Here is an 18400-nt window from a genome sequence, read left to right on the forward strand (position 1 = left end):
AGATCTTAGCCTCTTCAGTAGCTGGTATGACAGGTGTGAACCACTGGTGCCTGGCTAGGCTGTAGTTTTAAATATCCCTACAGTTAATTCTTTAAAAAAACATTCTTTTTTCCTAAATGTCATCCTGAGATTTTTTTTTTGTTGTTGTTGCCAGTCCTGGGGCTTGAACTCAGGGTCTGGGCACTGTCCCTGAGCTTCTTTCGCTCAAGGCTAGCATTCTACCACTTGAGCCACAGTGTCATTCCAGCTTTTTCTGTGTCTGTGGTACTGAGGAATTGAACCTAGGGCTTCATGAATGTTAGGTAAGCACTCTACCACTAAGCCACATTCCCAGCCTTGTCCTGAGATTTTTTTTTTTTTGCCAGTCCCAGAGCTTGAACTCAGGGCCTGACCACTGTCCTTGGGTTTTCTCAAGGCTAGAGCTCTGCCACTTGAGCCACAGCACTATTTCTGGCTTTTTCCTATGTATGTGGTACTGAGGAATCGAACCCGGGTCTTCGTGCATGCTAGACAAGCACTCTACGATTAGGCCAAACTCCCTGCCTTGTCCTGAAATTCTTTATCAAATCGCTCAGCCTTAGTATATGAAAAGACCTCAGCATATTGAAACACCTAGGAAAAGGTTTGTAAGTATGTGTGTGTATATAGATTTATAATCTATGATATGATAATAGGCCACAGACCCTCATACATAATTTATTCTGTATGAAAATGTATATTGTGTATTTAGGGTTCACATTTATAATCTCAGCTCTTAGGAGGTCTGAGATCAAAAGGAATAAGTTTCTATGCCTTCTGGAGGCATAGATTGAATATATCTGTCTGTCCTTCTATCCATCCATTCATCTAACCGAACATCTATTCATCCTTTTGTCCATCCACCTATCGTCTTATATGTCTTAGCTGTCTATCCATTCACCTATCCATTCATCTGCTTTCTATCCATTTGTCCATCTATTCATTTGTCTATCCATCCAGCCATCTATCTATTATCTTTCTCTCCATCTATCTGTCCATTCATCCATCCATCCATCTAGATATCCATTATCTGTTCATCTGTCTATCCATTCATCTACCCATTCATCTACTATCTATCTATTCATGTGTCTGTCCATCTATCTGTCCATCTACCTGTCTGTCCATCCATCATTCATCTACCCATCCATCATTCATCTGTCCACCCATCCATCCATCCATCCATCCATCCACCCATCCGTTGTCCATCTGTTCATCTATCTGTTTCTCTATCCATTCATCCATCGATTCATCCATCTGTCCATCCATTCATCCATCCATCCATCATCCATTCATCTATCTACACACCGTCCATCCGTTCATCCATTTATCCATCTATCTATCATCCATCTATCCATTGATTTATATGTCTATCAGTGTATCTATGGTTGAAAGATCCCATTATTTGAGTTGATCCTTTTTTTCAGTTTGAATTCTACACCTCTTTCAAGCTTTATTGCAAGCTAGCTGTCCATAAATAATTCTTGAATTAATTTGTCCATTTCAGATTCCTCCTCCCTCTTACCTATATTATTTATAAGTGATTCAATTCTGTCTAATATCTCTGCTCATATCCTCCTTCGTATTCTAGCTGATTCGGGTTTGGTGGAATTTTCCTTCCTGGATCGTAAGGTTGTCTTGGTTAATGGGCTGTGTGTCAAGGTCTTGGCCATTATACATATATGCTCTATTAATATTTATTGAATAAATGATTAAAGAGCATATTTGTTTTCTCTCCATGGCTAGATGATGATTTATATTTTAACATAAGTAAATGTTTTCTTCAAAGTCCTAATAGATTGAGGAACCATCATGTGACTTTACCTTCCTTATTTAAAAACTTTTTCCCACTCATTCTCATCCTAATCATTTTAGTGATTACTGCTGTTAGTATTTTTAGAGAGAGAGAGAAAAAAAAAAGCAGCAAAATACTCTGGAAAAAAATTTTATTTTGATGTGTATGCCAGTACTGGGACCTGAACTCAGGGTCTTAAATTCTTGCTTAGTTTTTTTTGCTCAAGGCTGGTGTGGTACCACCTGAGTCACAGCTCCACTTCTGGGTTTTGGTGGTTAATTAGATATGAGTCTTAGGAACTGGGGGGGTTGGTGGCTCACGCCTATAATCCTAGCAACCCAGGAGGCTGAGATCTGAGGATCATAATTTGAAGCCAGCCCAGGCACCAAAGTCCATGAGACTCTTATCTCCAATTAATCACCGGAAAATCGGAAGTGGCACTGTGGCATAAGTGGTAGGGCTGTGGCCTTGAGTGGAAGAGCTCAGGGACAATGCGTAGGCCCAGAGTTCAAGTCCTACGACCAAAAAGAAAAAAAAAGTCTCGCAATTTTTACTGCCCAGGTTGGCTTTGAACCATGATTCTCAGATCTCAGTCTCCTAAGGAGCTTGTAGCTTGGATTCCAGACATGAGCCACTAGTGTTGTATTATTATTTTTTTTTAATCTATTTTGCTTTACCAGTCCTGGGGCTTGAACTCAGGGCCTGAGCATTGTCCTTGGGCTTTTCTTGAGGCCAGAGCTCTACCAGTTGAGCCACAGCACCACTTCTGACTTTTTCCTATGAATGTGATTCCCAGGAATTGAACCTAGGTCTTTGTGAATGCTAGGCAAGCACTCTACCACTAGGCCAAACTCCCCTGGCCCTTTAAATCTGTTTTTAAGTTATTGGTTAATGGTGGTTTTTGTGGCAGCTCAACCTTTTCCTAGAGAGATTGAAATTGTCATCATTCCTTGCTTGTCCTCAGTCCTCACACAACTAGGGAGTGAGTTTAAAATTTAACATTTATTAAGTCACTGATTTAGCTTATTAGATATTAAATGTAGTCAAGAAACTGAAATAAGGATCCTTGGTGTTGCTAAGACTGTTAATATTTCATAACTAATTTTCCTTTTACTCTTCTAGCTGAATCCTGATTATCAAGATGCCCAAAGTGAGGGAAAAAATGTGGTGAGTAGATTTCTTGCCTCAACTCTCAAATCTTGCTCATTAGGTTTTATATGAATGAATGGAAAATTTTTTTTAAGAATTTATTAATGTTGATTTTTACATCATTTTTTAAGAATTTATTAACATTGATTTTTACATCATTTTTTAAGAATTTATTAACATTGATTTTTACATCATATTTTAAATGACAAGTTTAACAAACAAGTGTTCAAGGATGGAATCTCTATTTACAATCACTGGAACTTAGTATTTAGAACTTAATCACAATTAGGCTGAGGGTTTGTATGTCATAGAAACATATTAATTTATGAAATAAAACATTATGTCTATAGAGTCATAGGTTTTTATGTCTATATAGTTAGTTATCTGTATATTTCCATTACCATGTCCATTGCTTTGGGTATGCAGTTATTGAGTCCTCGCTCTTGTACTCTTTGGATTTAATAGCCACATATTAAGGATACCATGCGCCTTTTGTTCCTTTGGTCTTGACTTGTCTCACTCAACATGATTCGCTCTAGATTCATCCACTTCCCTGCGAATGCCATTATTTTATCTTGTCTGTTGGCTATGTAGAATTCCATTGTGTATATATACCACATTTTCTCTATCCATTCATCTGCAGTAGGGCATCTGGATTGTTTCCATCGCCTGGCTATTGTGAATAGTGCAGAGATAAACATAGCTGGGCAGGTGTCCTTATCATATCTTGGGTCATGCTGTTCAGGATAGATGCCCAGGAGTGGTATGGCGGGATCGTAGGGAAGGTCTATTTTCAGTTCTTTAAGAAACCTCCACACTGCTTTCCAGAGTGGCTGAACTAGTTTACAATCCCACCAGCAGTGCAGTAGGGTTCCTTTTACTCCACAACCCCGCCAGCATCTGTCATTGTCTGAGTTCAAAATCTTGGCCATTGTTGTTGGGGTAAGGTGGTATCTTAGGGTTGTTTTTATTTGCATTTCCTTTATGACCATGGATGATGAACATTTTCTCATATGCTTTTCTGCCATTTTAATCTCTTCTCCTGATAAGTCTCTCTTTAGTTCCCTGGCCCATTTAGTGAATGGTTTATTGGGTTTGGGGGGGGATTAGTTTCTTGAGTTCCCTGTAGATACTGGATATTAAGCATTTGTCAGATGTATTATTGGTGAATATCTTTTCCCAGTTGGTTGGCCATCTCTCTACTTTTGCAACTATCTTTTTATCTGTACAGAAACTTTATTTTTAGGTAGTCTCATTTATTGAGTCTCTCTCCAATCTCTTGTGACCCTGGGATTCTGTTCAGGAATCTTTTGCCTGTGCCTATGAGTTCCAGTGTCTCTCCTACTCTATCATGCAGCAGTTTCATGGTTTCTGGTCTGACGTTGAGGTCTTTGATCCACTTTGAGTTAATGCTTGTGCATGGCGAAAGGCTAGGGTCAATTTTTAGTTTTCTGCATGTGGCTGCCCAGTTTTGCCAGCACCAATAATTGAATAGACTGTGTTTGTTCCACTGAGTATCTTTGGCTCCTTTGTCAAGTACAGGTTGCCTATAGGTATGTGGTTCTATTTCTGGATCTTCTATTCTGTTCCACTGATGGTCTGGTCTGTTTTTGTTGCAATACCAAGCAGTTTTTGTTACTATGACTCTATAGTAGAGTTTGAAGTCTGGTATTGTAATACCACCAGCATTGCTCTTTTTGCCTAGAATTGTTTTGGCTATTCTAGGTCTTTTCTTGTTCCATATGAATCTTTGGATTATATCTTCAATTTCCGTAAAGAATGTCTTTGGGGTTTTGATGGGGATTGCATTGAATTTGTATATCAATTTTGGCAGTATAGCCATTTCCACTATGTTGGTTCTCCCCAGCCATGAGCATGGGATGTCTTTCCATTTCCTAGTGTCCTCTTTAATTTCTTTCATTAGGCTTTTATAGTTTTCACTGAATAATTCCTTTACATCTTTGGTTAACTATATTCCTAAGTATTTTATTCTTTTGGGGGCTATTGCAAATGGGATGATTTTCTTGATTTGGCCTTCTGTTTGTGTATTGTTGGTGTACAAGAAGGCTACTGACTTCTGAAGGTTAATTTTGTATCCTGCCACTTTGCTAAAGTAGTTTATTAATTCTAGTAGTTTGGGAGTGGAGTTTGTTGGGTCACTCAAGTAGAGGATCATGTCGTCTGTGAATAAGGATAGTTTAATTTCTTCTTTCCCTATGTGGATCCCTTTGATGTCCTTTTCTTGCCTTATTGCTCTGGCTAAGGGTTCCTGCACTATATTGAAGAGAAGTGGAGAGAGTGGGCATCCCTGTCTAGTTTCTGATTTTAAGGTAAATGGTTCCAATCTTTCACCAATGAATGGAAAATTTTGTAGCAAGTTTGAAGGCTACATCTGACTGAGTGAAATGCTTTCAATAGTAGAAGCCATGAGTCAGAAAGGGAAAAAATTAAAAGATGTTAATCCCAGTGGTTAATACCTATAATCCTAGCTATTCAGGAAGCTGAGATCAGAGGATCGTGGTTCAAAGCTAGCCTGGGCACAAAAGCCTATGAGACTCTAATCGCCAATGAACCACCAGAAAACAGGCAGTGGTACTGTGGCTAAAAGTGGTAGAGCACTAGCTTAGAGCTGAAGAGCTCAGGGACAGCGCCCAGGCCCTGAGTTCAAGACCCACAACCACCACCACCAACAAAAAACTCAAAAGATGATATAGTTAAGATTATACAATGTCCAGTTCAAGGCTTAGGGAGTTGGCTTGAATCTGGAAGATGATTATGGTTGAGTATTGGAGCAATATAGTATTGGAGAGATATGGCTATTATCAGTTGACTTTCCAGGAGTGAAAAGGAAAATTCCTTTTGGAGTTCAAGTAATTTGAGTTTTATTTTTTAGAGAGAACCCTAAAACTTAAAACAACTAGCTGACTGAATGTTCTGACATTCTGAAATAGCTATTGCTGGAAAGTAACCATCTTATTTGAAAGACAGTTTTCATAGGATTATTAGTTTATCGTGTGTGTGTGTGTGTGTGTGTGTGTGTGTGTGTGTGTGTGTGTGTTTGTGTTTGTAAGTAGTAAGACTTGAACTCGGGGCCTTGAGCTTTCCCTTCATTTTTTTTTTCCACTTAAGGTTAGCACTCTACCACTTGAACAACATTCCCACTTCCAGCTTTTTGCTGGCTCCTTGGAGATAAGTGTCTCATTGACTTTTCCTGCCCAGCTAGCTTTGAACCTCCATCCTCATATCTCAGTAGATAGGATTACAAGTGTTAGCCAAGGAGCCCAGCTTTCTTACATTCTAAACCATTTACCACCTAGCAACAATCACTTTTTGTCTGAAAGAGCATACAAGGAGCCATAGGAATTTATCTCCAGCTTGTAAAAAGAAGAAATCAGTTTCTCACAGCAGAGTTCCCTTCTCCCCTGGGATCTTACGCTAATTCTTCCTCTCCTCTTTTCCCTTATCTTATTATTGCCCCGTGATTTTTTTTCCTCAATGTGATTTAAAACCCTTTATCCAATACTGCCTTCCATTTGTGATGTTTTAGAGGTTAATGCAGGGTACCAAAGAAACGAGGCGAATGTGTTCAGAGCCCCCATTAAGATCCAAATTGCTGTATTTATTACATGTTTGAAAGGAATCTATTATTTTCTAATTTTACAAACAGGTAGGATATGCAGGAAAGCTCTCATGGCCAGCTAAGAATCTGATCATCCTTTCTTCTTTTTCAATGTCCCCTACGAACCGGAAGTGTTTAGAATATTTTGTGGCACTGCCCAGATTTATATCACTGTGGCTGGAGCCAGCGGCTCATGCCTAGAATTGTAGTTACCCAGAAGGCTGAGGTTAGAGGATCGACGTGCCACGCCGGTCCAGGCAAACAAATGCATGAGATTCTTTTCTCCAATTTTCTCTGGTACTGCTGGCTTCAATGATAAGCGAATCTGCCTTCAGTGAAAAAGCTAAGCAAGAACCCAGGGCTGTGAGTTCAAGACCCACTACTGGCACACACACACACACACTCCAAAACTTTTTATCACTCCAGTTCTGGGCAGTGTGATTAGACTTTGGAGGAAGGATCTTTTGTGTATAGTGAGATTTCACAAGTTGTGCAGTATTGATGTATTTGTGGGAGGGAGTGAAGAGTCCTCTCATTATAAGATGAGTCCCTGAAATTACCATGTCTCAGAGCTCCTTCTGGGTGGCGGCAGCTAAGACTGTGTATAACCTATACAATATAATATAAAAAGTAAATAATCTAGAATGTGTAATATGGCTTATATAATGTATAATATATAACACATATTATAATATATTATATAATGTATAATATATAACAAATATTATATTGTATAGGAATACAACATATAATATATTGTATAATATACAACATACAATCATTATGTATTATGTTATATATAATATATTATAAATGTATATTTTATTCATATTATTTATTATGATATATGATATATTATAAATGCACTATTATGAAACATTATAAAACATATATTTGATATATATTTTAATATACATTATATGTTATTATATATGTAATATATTATATATTATATATTTAATATATATTTTATATAAAACATAAAATATTTGGGGCTGGGTGTGTAGCCTAGTGGTAGCCCTAGGACTGAAAAGAATATATGTATATAATATTTTATAAATGTTATATAACATATACATTATTATAAATTATATTATTATATTGACTATATAACGCATGCAAGCATGTATGCATGTATGTATGCATGTATTGCATATGTAACAAATATAATATATATTATATAATGAATGTACATACACGATAGCTCTATCATATATAAATACATAAACCTGAGTACAAAATACAAGATATGTGGCTATAGTCCTCACTCAGTGTCTTGGCTTTCAGGACTTACTTGTTCTATTTAACTGGAACTTTCTACACCCTCTCCCCAGCATGGCCCCTTACTGTATTGTTGGTTGTCTGTTTCTATGTGGTGAGAGCCTTTGTGTTGTTTGTTCTTTACTTTTTAGACTCCATGTAGTAGAACAGCAATATTTTCTTCTTTTTGTTGGTAGTGAGGCTTGAACTCAGGGCCTGGGTACTGTCCCTGAACTTCTTTTGCTCAAGGCCACTTGAGCCACAGCTCCACTTCTCCAGCTTTTTCTGTGTATGTGGCACTGAGGAATTGAACCCAGGGCTTCCTGCATGCTTGGCAAGCACTCTACCACTAGGCCACATTCCCAGTTCTGCATCTTAGTATGATGTGGGCTAAGTTTGCACTGTACCACTGGAGCTGTTTTGTGTGCAGATACTTCCAGTGAATATTATCTTTTGCTTTTGGTTTTGTACCAGCGCTAGGTCTTGATCTCAGGGCTTTGCACTCTCATTTTGCACTCTCACTCAAAGTGAATACTCTACCTCTTGAGCAACAGCTCTCCACTTCAGCTTTTTGCTGGTTTGTTGGAGTTAAGAGCCTCTATGACTTTCCTTTGTGGGCTGGCTTTGAACTGTGATCCTCAGATAGCAACTTCCTGAGTAGCGAGTATGAAATAGTATGGAATTTCTTGTCTTTTTGATACTTGCTGTTCTAGTAGCTGTTCGGACAGTGGGTGATACCACATTGTACTTTTTTGATTGGTGTTTTCCAGATATTTAATGATGGAAAGCATCATATATTTTTCCGACAGTTTTATGTTTGCTTTCTTTCTTTCTTCCTTTTTTTTTTTTGGGAGGGGGCCCTAGGCCTGGGGCTTGAACTCAGGGCCTGGGTACTGTCTCTGAGCTTCTTTTTGCTCAAGGCAAGCATTCTACCCCTTGTGCCATTTCCAGCCTTTCTGAGTAGTTTATTGGAGATAAGAGTCTCATGGTGAATCTTCTGTGTTTGCCTCAACGGTGAAAGGTTAACATTACTTTGTAAATAGATGTCTAGATGCAGAAAAGGGCTTGAAACTATAAGGAAATACTTTGAGCTCTGGGAGTAGAATGGACATAGGGGAAGGGGCTATTTGTGCAGAATGGGAAAGCAATGTTTTTGTTTTGTCAGCCCTGGGGCTTGAACTCAGGGCTTGCACTCTGTACCTGAGCTCTTTTCCTTAAGGCCAGCACTCTCCCACGTTGAGCCACAGTGAGCCACGTTGAGTTTTCTGACAGTCCATGACTTTTCAGGTGGGCTGGCTTTGAACTGTGATCCTCCTATCTCAGCTTCTGGAGTAGCTGGGATTACAGGAGTGAGCCACGGTCTGTGGCCAAAGGCAGTCTTACCTTGAATGGTAGGAAAGGGGTTTTTCACAGTGTCTGTGGCTCGAGGTCACAGGCTAGCTCTTTCACAGTGGCAGGATGAGTTTGGGGAGGGGGCTAGGGGAAGGGTGGGGATTCAGTGAGGTCGCAGCTAGGGTGGTCAAGGGGGAAAGATGAGTGCTTTTAGTTTTCTACCAGGAACTGTTGTAAGTCCAAGTGTGTTTATGACACCCCTGGGACTTGGCAGCACTGGGGATGAGTCTTTCTGGGAAGGAGAGGAGGCAGGGGAAGAGTGAATGCCTGTGTTCTCTTCCACAGAGAGACGGAGACCTTCCAGCCTCGAGGAAGAGGCGCCAGGGTGGGGAGAAGACCACCTACACGCTGGTCTCCGTGCCTCATGGCAATGACATCGCGTCCCTCTTTGAGCTGGACGCCACCACACTGCAGAGGGCTGACTGCCTGGTCCCCAGGTGAGAGGGAACTGGGCCTGCAGGAGGAGGCTTCTTGGGAAAAGAAAAATATATAGCAGGAATTTATATGATATAATTCACATACTTTCACAAGACATAGATTTTATATTATATTTACATCTTTCCTATGTATGGATTCATATATATTTTATATTAGACACTTGCATTTGTATTATTTTTACATTACATAACTAGTATGTATATTACGTCTGTCATGTATTGTATATTATCTGTAAATATATAACATAATAAACACATTATTTACATTTATAGTTATATCATATTTATTATATTTATATTATGTATCATATATTATGCATGTTATAGTACATAATATAATATTAATATAATATACAATATAGATATTATAATATAATATTAATATAATGCCAATATATTATAATATTAACATACTTATATTTTATAATTTATAATGCAATTAATATAATAATCTAATATTACAATATTAGAATTATTAGAATATATAAATGTTATAATCATAATAAAATAGAATTGTATATTATATAATATTATAATATAATTGTATTATAATAAGTATAATATACTATATATTATTAATTATATATAAAATACATATATTTTATAATGTATACTATAACATATAATATATTATAATAAAATCACAAATGATATTAAATATTACATGCACACATGTGTATATATGCACACACACACACACACACACACACACACGGTGCTGGTCTTGAGGCTTGAACTCAGGGCTTGTGAACTGTCCCTTAGCTGTTTTGTTCAAGGCAGGTGCTATCCTATTTGAGCCACAGCTCCACTTCTGGCTTTTTGATTTTAGTTGAGAGATGAGAGTCTCACTGGCTTTCCTATCTAGGCTGGCTTTGAACTATGACCCTCAGATCTCAGCCTCCTCAGTAGCTGGGATTTGCAGGTGTGAGCCATTAATGCCTACTCAATTTTATTTAATAGGTAAGATTTGCATATGTAAACTATAAAATTTCGAAAAGTTTTGACATGTTTTTCGAACTTCTGAAAACTCAGATTTTCAGAAGTAAAACCATGTGAAAAAGGGGAAAAGGAAGTTATGAAAAATGTATAGCCATTTACTTCGACTAATGTATTAGCTTTGGCTACTAAAATGAAAAGCAACCAAACACTTATAGCAGAAGTTTTCTCATTTACTTTTATTGCATTAGAACCCTCACTTTATTAATTCATTTATCTACTCCTTTCATTATTCAGTCCAGAAGTTTTTTAAAAATGCGTGTTGGTTCTGATTTTACACATAGAGCCTGAGCACTGTCCTTTAAAATATTCACTCAAGCCTGGTGCTCTACCACTTGACCCACAGCTCTATTTTGGCTGTATTTTGCTGGTTAATTGGAGATCAAGTGTCTCGTAGACTTTCTTGCCTCAGCTGGCTTTGAACTGTGATCCTCCTATCTCTGCCTATTGAACAGCTGAGATTCCAGGTACCACCACCTGGCCCACGTGGTTTTTCTTACCGTCGATGGAGCTTGAGTGAATTGCGGAATGGGGCTAAGTATACACAAAGATGTTTAATGTGTGCGACGTGTGTTCAACCTGCGTTTTATATTTTGATCTTAGGAACTCGTATGTTCGGTTAAGACATTTGTGTACCAATACTTGGGTGACGAGCACTGGAATTCCCATTGATGCAGATGAAGAACGGCCTGTTATGTTGAAGGTACAGCATTTTTATCAACAATATTTTCATTTTTTTTTTCTTTACTGATGCTGCCTTCTCAGATCAGGGATTGGAGAACAAGTTCCTTTAGATACTATCTACAGAGGGTTGTCATACATTTTTCCCAGCATGCCTTTCTCCTTGTTCCTAGCATAACTGTTATGCGAATGGGCTGAATTAGCAGGATACCAGGCACAGACAGCAAAAATGAGGAACAGATGGGAGGAGAAGGTTCTAGAAAGAGATACATCTTTTTCCCCTCTGCTGAAAGTCAATCAGAGGACAAGCGTGAAAAGGACACATTTCCAGTGGCACTCTGGGGACAGGGCAGGAAGTGAGCATGCAAAACAAAAATCACTGTCTTCAAGATATAGGCTTTAGGCCTGTGGTCCTAGCTAGTTGGTAAGCTGAGATTTGAGGATCGGAGTTCAAAGCCAGCCTGGGCAGGAACTGTCCATGGGATTCTCATCTTCTGTTAACCCGAATCAAAATAGAAGTGGAGGGCCAGGAGTTTGGCCAAGTGGTGGTAAAGTGCTTTTCCACCATGCATGAAACCCTGCATTTGATTCCTCGGTACTACATACACAGAAAAAGCCAGAAGTGGTGCTGTGGTTCAAGTGGTAGAGCTCTAGCTTTGAAAAAGCCAAAGGACAGTGCCCAGGCCCTGAGTTCAAGCCCCAAGACTGGCAGAAAAAGAAAAGAAAAGAAAGTGGATCTATGGCTTAAGTGCTAGAATGCCAGCCTTGAATGAAAAAGCTAAGGAACAGCACCCAGGACCTGAGATCAAGTCCTAGTACACACACACACACACACACACACACACACACACACACACATACACACACACAAATCACTATATCTCTCCAGGATTTTCGATTTTCGATTTCAGTCTTGTCAATGATTGGGTTGGATTATCTGTTTTTGTATTTCTGTAACAGGACTGGGATGTGATAATTCCCAGACAAGAGTTTCTTTTCATAGAATTCCCTTTATTTATGCAGTTACTTTATAGAGTTCACTTTAAGATAAAAAATAATATACAAAAACAAGCTGAGTGCCCATGACTCACGCCCGTCACCCTAGCTACTCGGGAGGCTGAGATCTGAGGATTGCAGTTCAAAGCTGGGGTAGCAAAGTCCATTGGAGACTTTTTTGGTTGGTCTTGGGCTTGAACTCAGGGCCTGGGTGCTGTCTCTGAGGCTCTTTCAGCCCAAGGCTAGTGCTCTACCCCTTGAGCCACAAAACCACTTCCAACCTTGAGGCTCCAATGAAAACTGGAAGTGTCATTGTGACTCAAGTGATAGGGAGCTAGCCTTGAGCTGAAGAGCTCAGGGATAGCACCCAGGTCCGGGGTTCAAGACCAAGACTGGCTAAAACAAACAAACAAATAAATACAAACCCCCCCCCCCAACTCTTCCAGATCGGAACGTGTCAAACCAAAGAAGATAAAGAAGCCTTTGCCATTGTGTCCGTCCCGCTGTCAGAGGTTCGAGACTTAGACTTTGCCAATGATGCCAATAAGGTTTTGGCGACCACGGTGAAGAAACTGGAAAATGGCACAATAACTCAGAACGAGAGGAGGTTAGCAACCCGTTCAAAATGGACTGTCCAAGGGGCAGCTGTCAGTTCTTGGGGTGATTTGAACCCCTGATGACTCTGAGGGGAGAGCATTCTCCATAAATCCACCTGATTAAAAATGGAGGGCTGGGAGTTTGGCCTAGTGGTAAGAGTGTTTCCCTAGCATGCATGAAGACTTGGGTTTGATTCCTTGGTACCACATACCTAGAAAAAGCCGGAAACGGTGTTGTGACTCAAGTGGTAGAGCTCTAGCCTTGAGAAAACCTAAGGACAGTGCTCAGGCCCTGAGTTCAAACCCCAGTACTGACAAAAAAAAAAAAAAAAGAAAGAAGATAAGAAAATCCATTTTCCAGTAAATGCAGTCAGAGCTGCCAAGAACCCTTGAGTTTATTGGCTAATTCAATTGGAAGACTCAATACCAAATTCCTTCTGAAAAGAACTAACACCCTTGGCTTTTTAGATTATTTATGTATTTTTGTTTTTACTCGAAGCTGGGCAGAGGAGCCAAAGGGAACGATTTTGGAAGACTCTGGCTATGGGATAAGCCAACACGTTCAGCCTTCCTCGATGTGTTGTAGAATTTTCTGGTCTAAGTTTTACCTAGTATCACTAAGAAAGCAAAGAATGTTGGGAATCTGCGGAAAAAGGGAGGGAAGTGATTTGCCCCCTTCTTCCTCCCCTCTTCCTCCTCCTCCTCTTTTCCCTTCTCCTCCTCCCCATCCTTCCCCCTTTTTCCCCCTTCCCTCTCTTCCTCCCCCCTTCTCTTTTTCCTCCTCCTTCTCTTTCTCTTCCTGTCCCTCCTCCTCCACCTCCTCTCCTCTTCCTCCTCCACCTCATCTTCTTTCTCCTCTTCCTCCTGCTAGTCTTCCTCGTCATTCTCCTCTTCTTCCCTTCCCCCCATACTTTTTTGGTGCCAGTACTGAGACTTGAACTCAGGGCCTGTTGCTTGGCTCTTTTGTTCAAGGATGGCATTCTACCACTTGAACCACACCTTTCTTCCTCTACGTGTGAGTGTGGTCTTGGACTTGAACTCAAGGCCTGGGCCCTATCCCTGAGCTATGTTTAGCTCAAGGCTGGTGTTCTACCATTTGATCTACAGTTCCACTTCTGGCTTTTTGTAATTAATAGGAGAAAAGAGTCTCATGGACTTTCCTGCCAAGGCTGGCTTTGAATCTCAGTCTCCTGAATAGCTGGGATTACAGGTGTCAGTCACCAGTGCCCACCTAGATTTATTTATTTATTTTTTGCCAGTCCTGGGGTTTGAACTCAGAGCCTGAGCACTGTCCTTGGACTTTCTCAAGGTTAGAGCTCTACCCCTTGAGCCACAGCACCACTTCTAGCTTTTTCTGTGTATGTGATACAGAGGAATCGAACCCAGGGCTTTGTGCACGCTGGACGGGCACTCTACCACTCATGTCCTTCTTTGGTGACTTCAGGTTTTACAAATAACAACAACACCAAAGCCCCATTAAGCAAGCGAGAATGCCCATTTTCTTTTCCTTGTGTGGATAGGTTTGTAACTAAATTGTTGGAGGACCTTATCTTCTTTGTGGCCGATGTGCCAAATAACGGCCAGGACGTCTTGGATGTCGTGGTCACCAAGCCAAACCGGGAGCGCCAGAAACTCATGAGGGAGCAGAACATATTGGCTCAGGTGGGTTTTGAACTCTTTGTACTGTACGTCAGGAGAGTTTTGGTATCAGTTACCTCTTGCAGGGAAACAAATGGCACCCCAGCCAGACCCTGATTACATTTGAAGTGTGGGAGAGGTTTGGGAGGCTGGTTCTTGATCAGGCTGGCTTTGGAGCTGCAGTGTCAGGTTTGGGATCCAGCCATCACCAGGCTGGACTGGGCGATGTGCCTCAGTGAGGTCTGTGTTCTCTGGGGGCTCAGCCTGTCACCCCAGCTCCTCAGCAGACTGAGCTAGGAGCGATCAGGGTTCAAAGCCAACCCGGGTAGGAAAGTGTGTGAGACTCTGATCTCCAGTGAACTACCGGAGAACCAGAAGGGGTGCGGTGGCTCAAGGAGAGGGAGAGTTCCCGAGTTCGAGTCCTCGTGCCGGCACAAAGCCAATGTGAACCTGTGGCACACTCACCCAGGCGGGGTCCCTTCCTTCCCGGCAGGTCTTCGGGATTCTTAAGGCGCCCTTCAAGGAGAAGGCCGGGGAGGGCTCCATGCTGAGGCTCGAGGACTTGGGGGACCAGCGCTACGCTCCCTACAAGTACATGCTGCGGCTCTGCTACCGCGTGCTGCGGCACTCGCAGCAAGACTACAGGAAGAACCAGGTCCGGAGTAGGGGGCGGGGCGGAGGGGGGGCCCTCTGGAGGGTGGGCGGGGTCTTGGATGAGTGGTTGTGGTCCTCTGACGGGCGGGCGTGGTCTTCGATGAGTGGGCGTGGTTCTGTGGTGCGTGGGCGTGGTCTTTGACGAGTGGGCGTGGTCCTCTGATGGGCGGGCGTGGTCTTTGCGGGCGTGGCCTTTGACGAGTGGGCGTGGTTCTGCGGTGGAGGGCGTGGTCTTTGACGAGTGGGCGTGGTCCTCTGGTGGGCGGGCGTGGTCTTTGATGAATGGGCGTGGTTCTGTGGTGGACGGGCGTGGTCCTGTGGGGGTGGGCGTGGTTCTTTGACGGATGGGCGTGGCCCTCTGGTGGCTGTTGTCTTGCCTAGGAATTAGGAATGGGCCCGACGCCCAAGGGAGCCGGGACCCTCCTAGTGGGTGGTGGGACCCCTGTGGGGTCAGCACGGAGACTCGCGGGAAAACCACAGAGCGGCGCTGTGGGGCAGACTTGTTCTTCCCGGGTATGCATCTAATCAATCTAGTCAGGATCGGGCGAAGACACTCGCACACCCTTGTTCCCCACCCCCTCCCCCCTGGGCCCGTGTGTCCATCCACCATGAGTGGTCCAGAACACGTGGCGGATGCTTCTAGGTACCGTGGGATCTTTCTCACTCGTCAGGAAGAATGATAATGGTAGGCTGTCATGAGCAGGGAAATGGATCGATGGACCTGGGGGGGGGGAAACCATTATTTTGAAAGGCTGCAAAAAGTGCTGCCTTGAATATAATTCGAGATGATTTTTGCAAGGCCGTTTGCATGGCAGATGTCCATTCCAGTAATTTCTATGGGACGCAAGACTGCTATTTATTTATTTAGCACCGTACTGGAGCTTGCACTCAGGGCCTGGGTGCTGTCCCTTAAATTTTACTCAAGGCTGGTGCTCTACCATTTGAATCACAGCTCCACTCCTGGCTCTGTGCTGGTTAGTTGGAGTTAAGTAAGAGTCTCCTGTTCTTTGTTGGCAGGGCTTAGTTTTGAACCCAGTTCCTCAGATCTCAGCCTCCTGAATCGTTGAGATTGCAGGCATCACCCACTGATGTTTGCTGACACCTTGAGTTTTTCAAGTGGAGGTATCAAGTGTTTGCCTGGGGGACAGCCTTAGACTGCGTAGCCAGGGTCATGTGTGTGCAGGCTCGTTGCAGATATTAAGATCATACCATGAATTTAAGGAGAAGATTGTATGCAACCCAACTACTTGGGTTGTTAGCTACCCACTGGGATTTCACGTTTTGTGGATGAAATATCGCGGGATCAGTTTCTTTTCTGTCATTTGTCCATGCCAAGGGCTTTTATTAGGGTGGTGACAATCTCAACTACTTACCACATCATTACTATTTTAATTTGTTTTCTTTTGGGATTTCCCACAATGCATTGCCCATGTCGTCATTAGTGTTGGCTGGGCATTAAGTGGCTTATGACTGTCATCCCAGCTACTCAGGAGGCTGAGATTTGAGAAGCCGGGTTCAAAGTCAACCCAGGCAGAAAAATCCGTGAGACCCCTATCTCTAGTGAATCACCAGAAAGCCAGAAGTGGGGCTGTGGCTCAAGTGGTAGAGCACCAGTCTTGAGTAAAAAAGTTAAGAGAGTTATAGACACACACACACACCCACACATACACACCCACACACACACTACATACTCTAATGTATTCTAATAGGCTTATATTTCCTTCCTTATAAAGCTTTCCTCAGGGACAAATCTCTATCTTGCTTTTCCTCCTACATCACTTTTGTGTATTTTCTATGGTGAACAGCTTAAGGCTGTTATTAACACTACCAGCTGGCAACCGCTCACGTGCCAACTTGTTTCTTCTCCCCCCCCTTAGGAATATATCGCTAAGAATTTCTGTGTCATGCAGTCCCAGATTGGCTATGATATTTTAGCAGAAGATACGATCACAGCTTTGTTGCACAACAACAGAAAACTCCTAGAGAAACACATTACGGCGAAAGAAATAGAAACGTTTGTCAACTTGCTCAGACGAAATCGAGAGCCAAGGTTCGAAGTGACGGAGGTTGTGTTTGATGAGATTCAGCTCTTTGTTTTTATTTGCACACCCTTGGAAATTTGAATTCTTTCAAACTTCCATGGACAAATAATGGGATATTTATTGTCAGTGGCTCACGCCTATCATTCTAACGACTCAGGAGGCTGAGATCTGAGGATCATAGTTCAAAACCAGCCTGGGCAGGAAAATCTGTGAGACTCTTATCTGCAGTGAACCACCAGAAAACCAGAAGTGGAGCTGTGGCTCAAGTGGTAAAGCACCTGCCTTGAGCACAAAGAGCTCAGAGACAATGTCCAGGCCCTAAGTTTGGGCCCCACAACTGACAAAACACCTACAAAAAAACCCCAGCTATGTATCCATGTATCTGTCTATCAAAAAATTCTATGTATTTATCTAAAAATAAGTTGCTTTTATCGTTAATTAATTGTGTGGGTTTTTTTTTTTTGTTGTTGTTGTTTGTTTGTTTTTGGTTGGTTGTAGGACTCTTCAACTCAAGGCTACCGCTCTACCACTTGAGCCACAGCACCACTTCCAGTCTTCTGCTGGTTCATTGGAGATAGATGTTAGTGCCTGGGTTGGCCTTGAACCACGATCCTCAGATCTCAGCCTCATATGCAGCTAGGATTACAGGCGTGAGCCACTGGCTCCAGGCTAAATTGTATTTTTGTTTTGATGACTTGAAACTAGAGTGTCTCAATGCTTACTTTCTGTTTTGTTTTTCTGCTGGCAGGTTTCTGGATTATTTGTCTGATCTGTGTGTATCTAATTCCACCGCCATTCCAGTCACGCAAGAACTCATCTGTAAATTCATGTTGAGTCCTGGAAACGCTGACATTCTCATTCAAACCAAGTAAGCCAGAAATGGAGACACCTTTACTGACTGTTATTTTTCTAAGTAGTGGAAACATTTAACAACAACAACAACAAAAAATTAGGGCAGGAGCATGGCCTAGTGGTAGAGTGCTGGCCTAGCATGCATGAAGCCCTGGGTTCATTTCCTTGGTACCACATACACAGTGAGACATTGACTCAAGTAGAAGAGAGCCAGCCTTGAGCACAAAAGCCAAGTGAGAGCACAAGGCCCTAAGTTCAAGCCCCAGTACCAACACACA

The 18400-nt window shown here is 41.9% G+C and overlaps 1 protein-coding gene across 1 annotated transcript in view; it reads left to right on the forward strand.

The window, feature by feature from the left end:
• Itpr2 (inositol 1,4,5-trisphosphate receptor type 2) overlaps window positions 1-18400 on the forward strand; it is a 185142-nt gene that overhangs the window by 54058 nt on the left and 112684 nt on the right. Inside the window, exons 10-17 of the mRNA XM_090325301.1 lie at window positions 2933-2977; window positions 9516-9667; window positions 11267-11366; window positions 12787-12947; window positions 14457-14598; window positions 15068-15229; window positions 17106-17278; window positions 18019-18138. Of these exons, the coding sequence (XP_090181427.1) occupies window positions 2933-2977; window positions 9516-9667; window positions 11267-11366; window positions 12787-12947; window positions 14457-14598; window positions 15068-15229; window positions 17106-17278; window positions 18019-18138 (1055 nt within the window). The remainder of the gene's footprint in view (window positions 1-2932; window positions 2978-9515; window positions 9668-11266; window positions 11367-12786; window positions 12948-14456; window positions 14599-15067; window positions 15230-17105; window positions 17279-18018; window positions 18139-18400) is intronic.

This window comes from Megascapheus bottae, chromosome 37, assembly GCF_031878675.1.
Source record: "Megascapheus bottae isolate mThoBot1 chromosome 37, mThoBot2.hap1, whole genome shotgun sequence".
In the NCBI taxonomy this organism is placed as follows: Eukaryota; Metazoa; Chordata; class Mammalia; order Rodentia; family Geomyidae; genus Megascapheus; species Megascapheus bottae.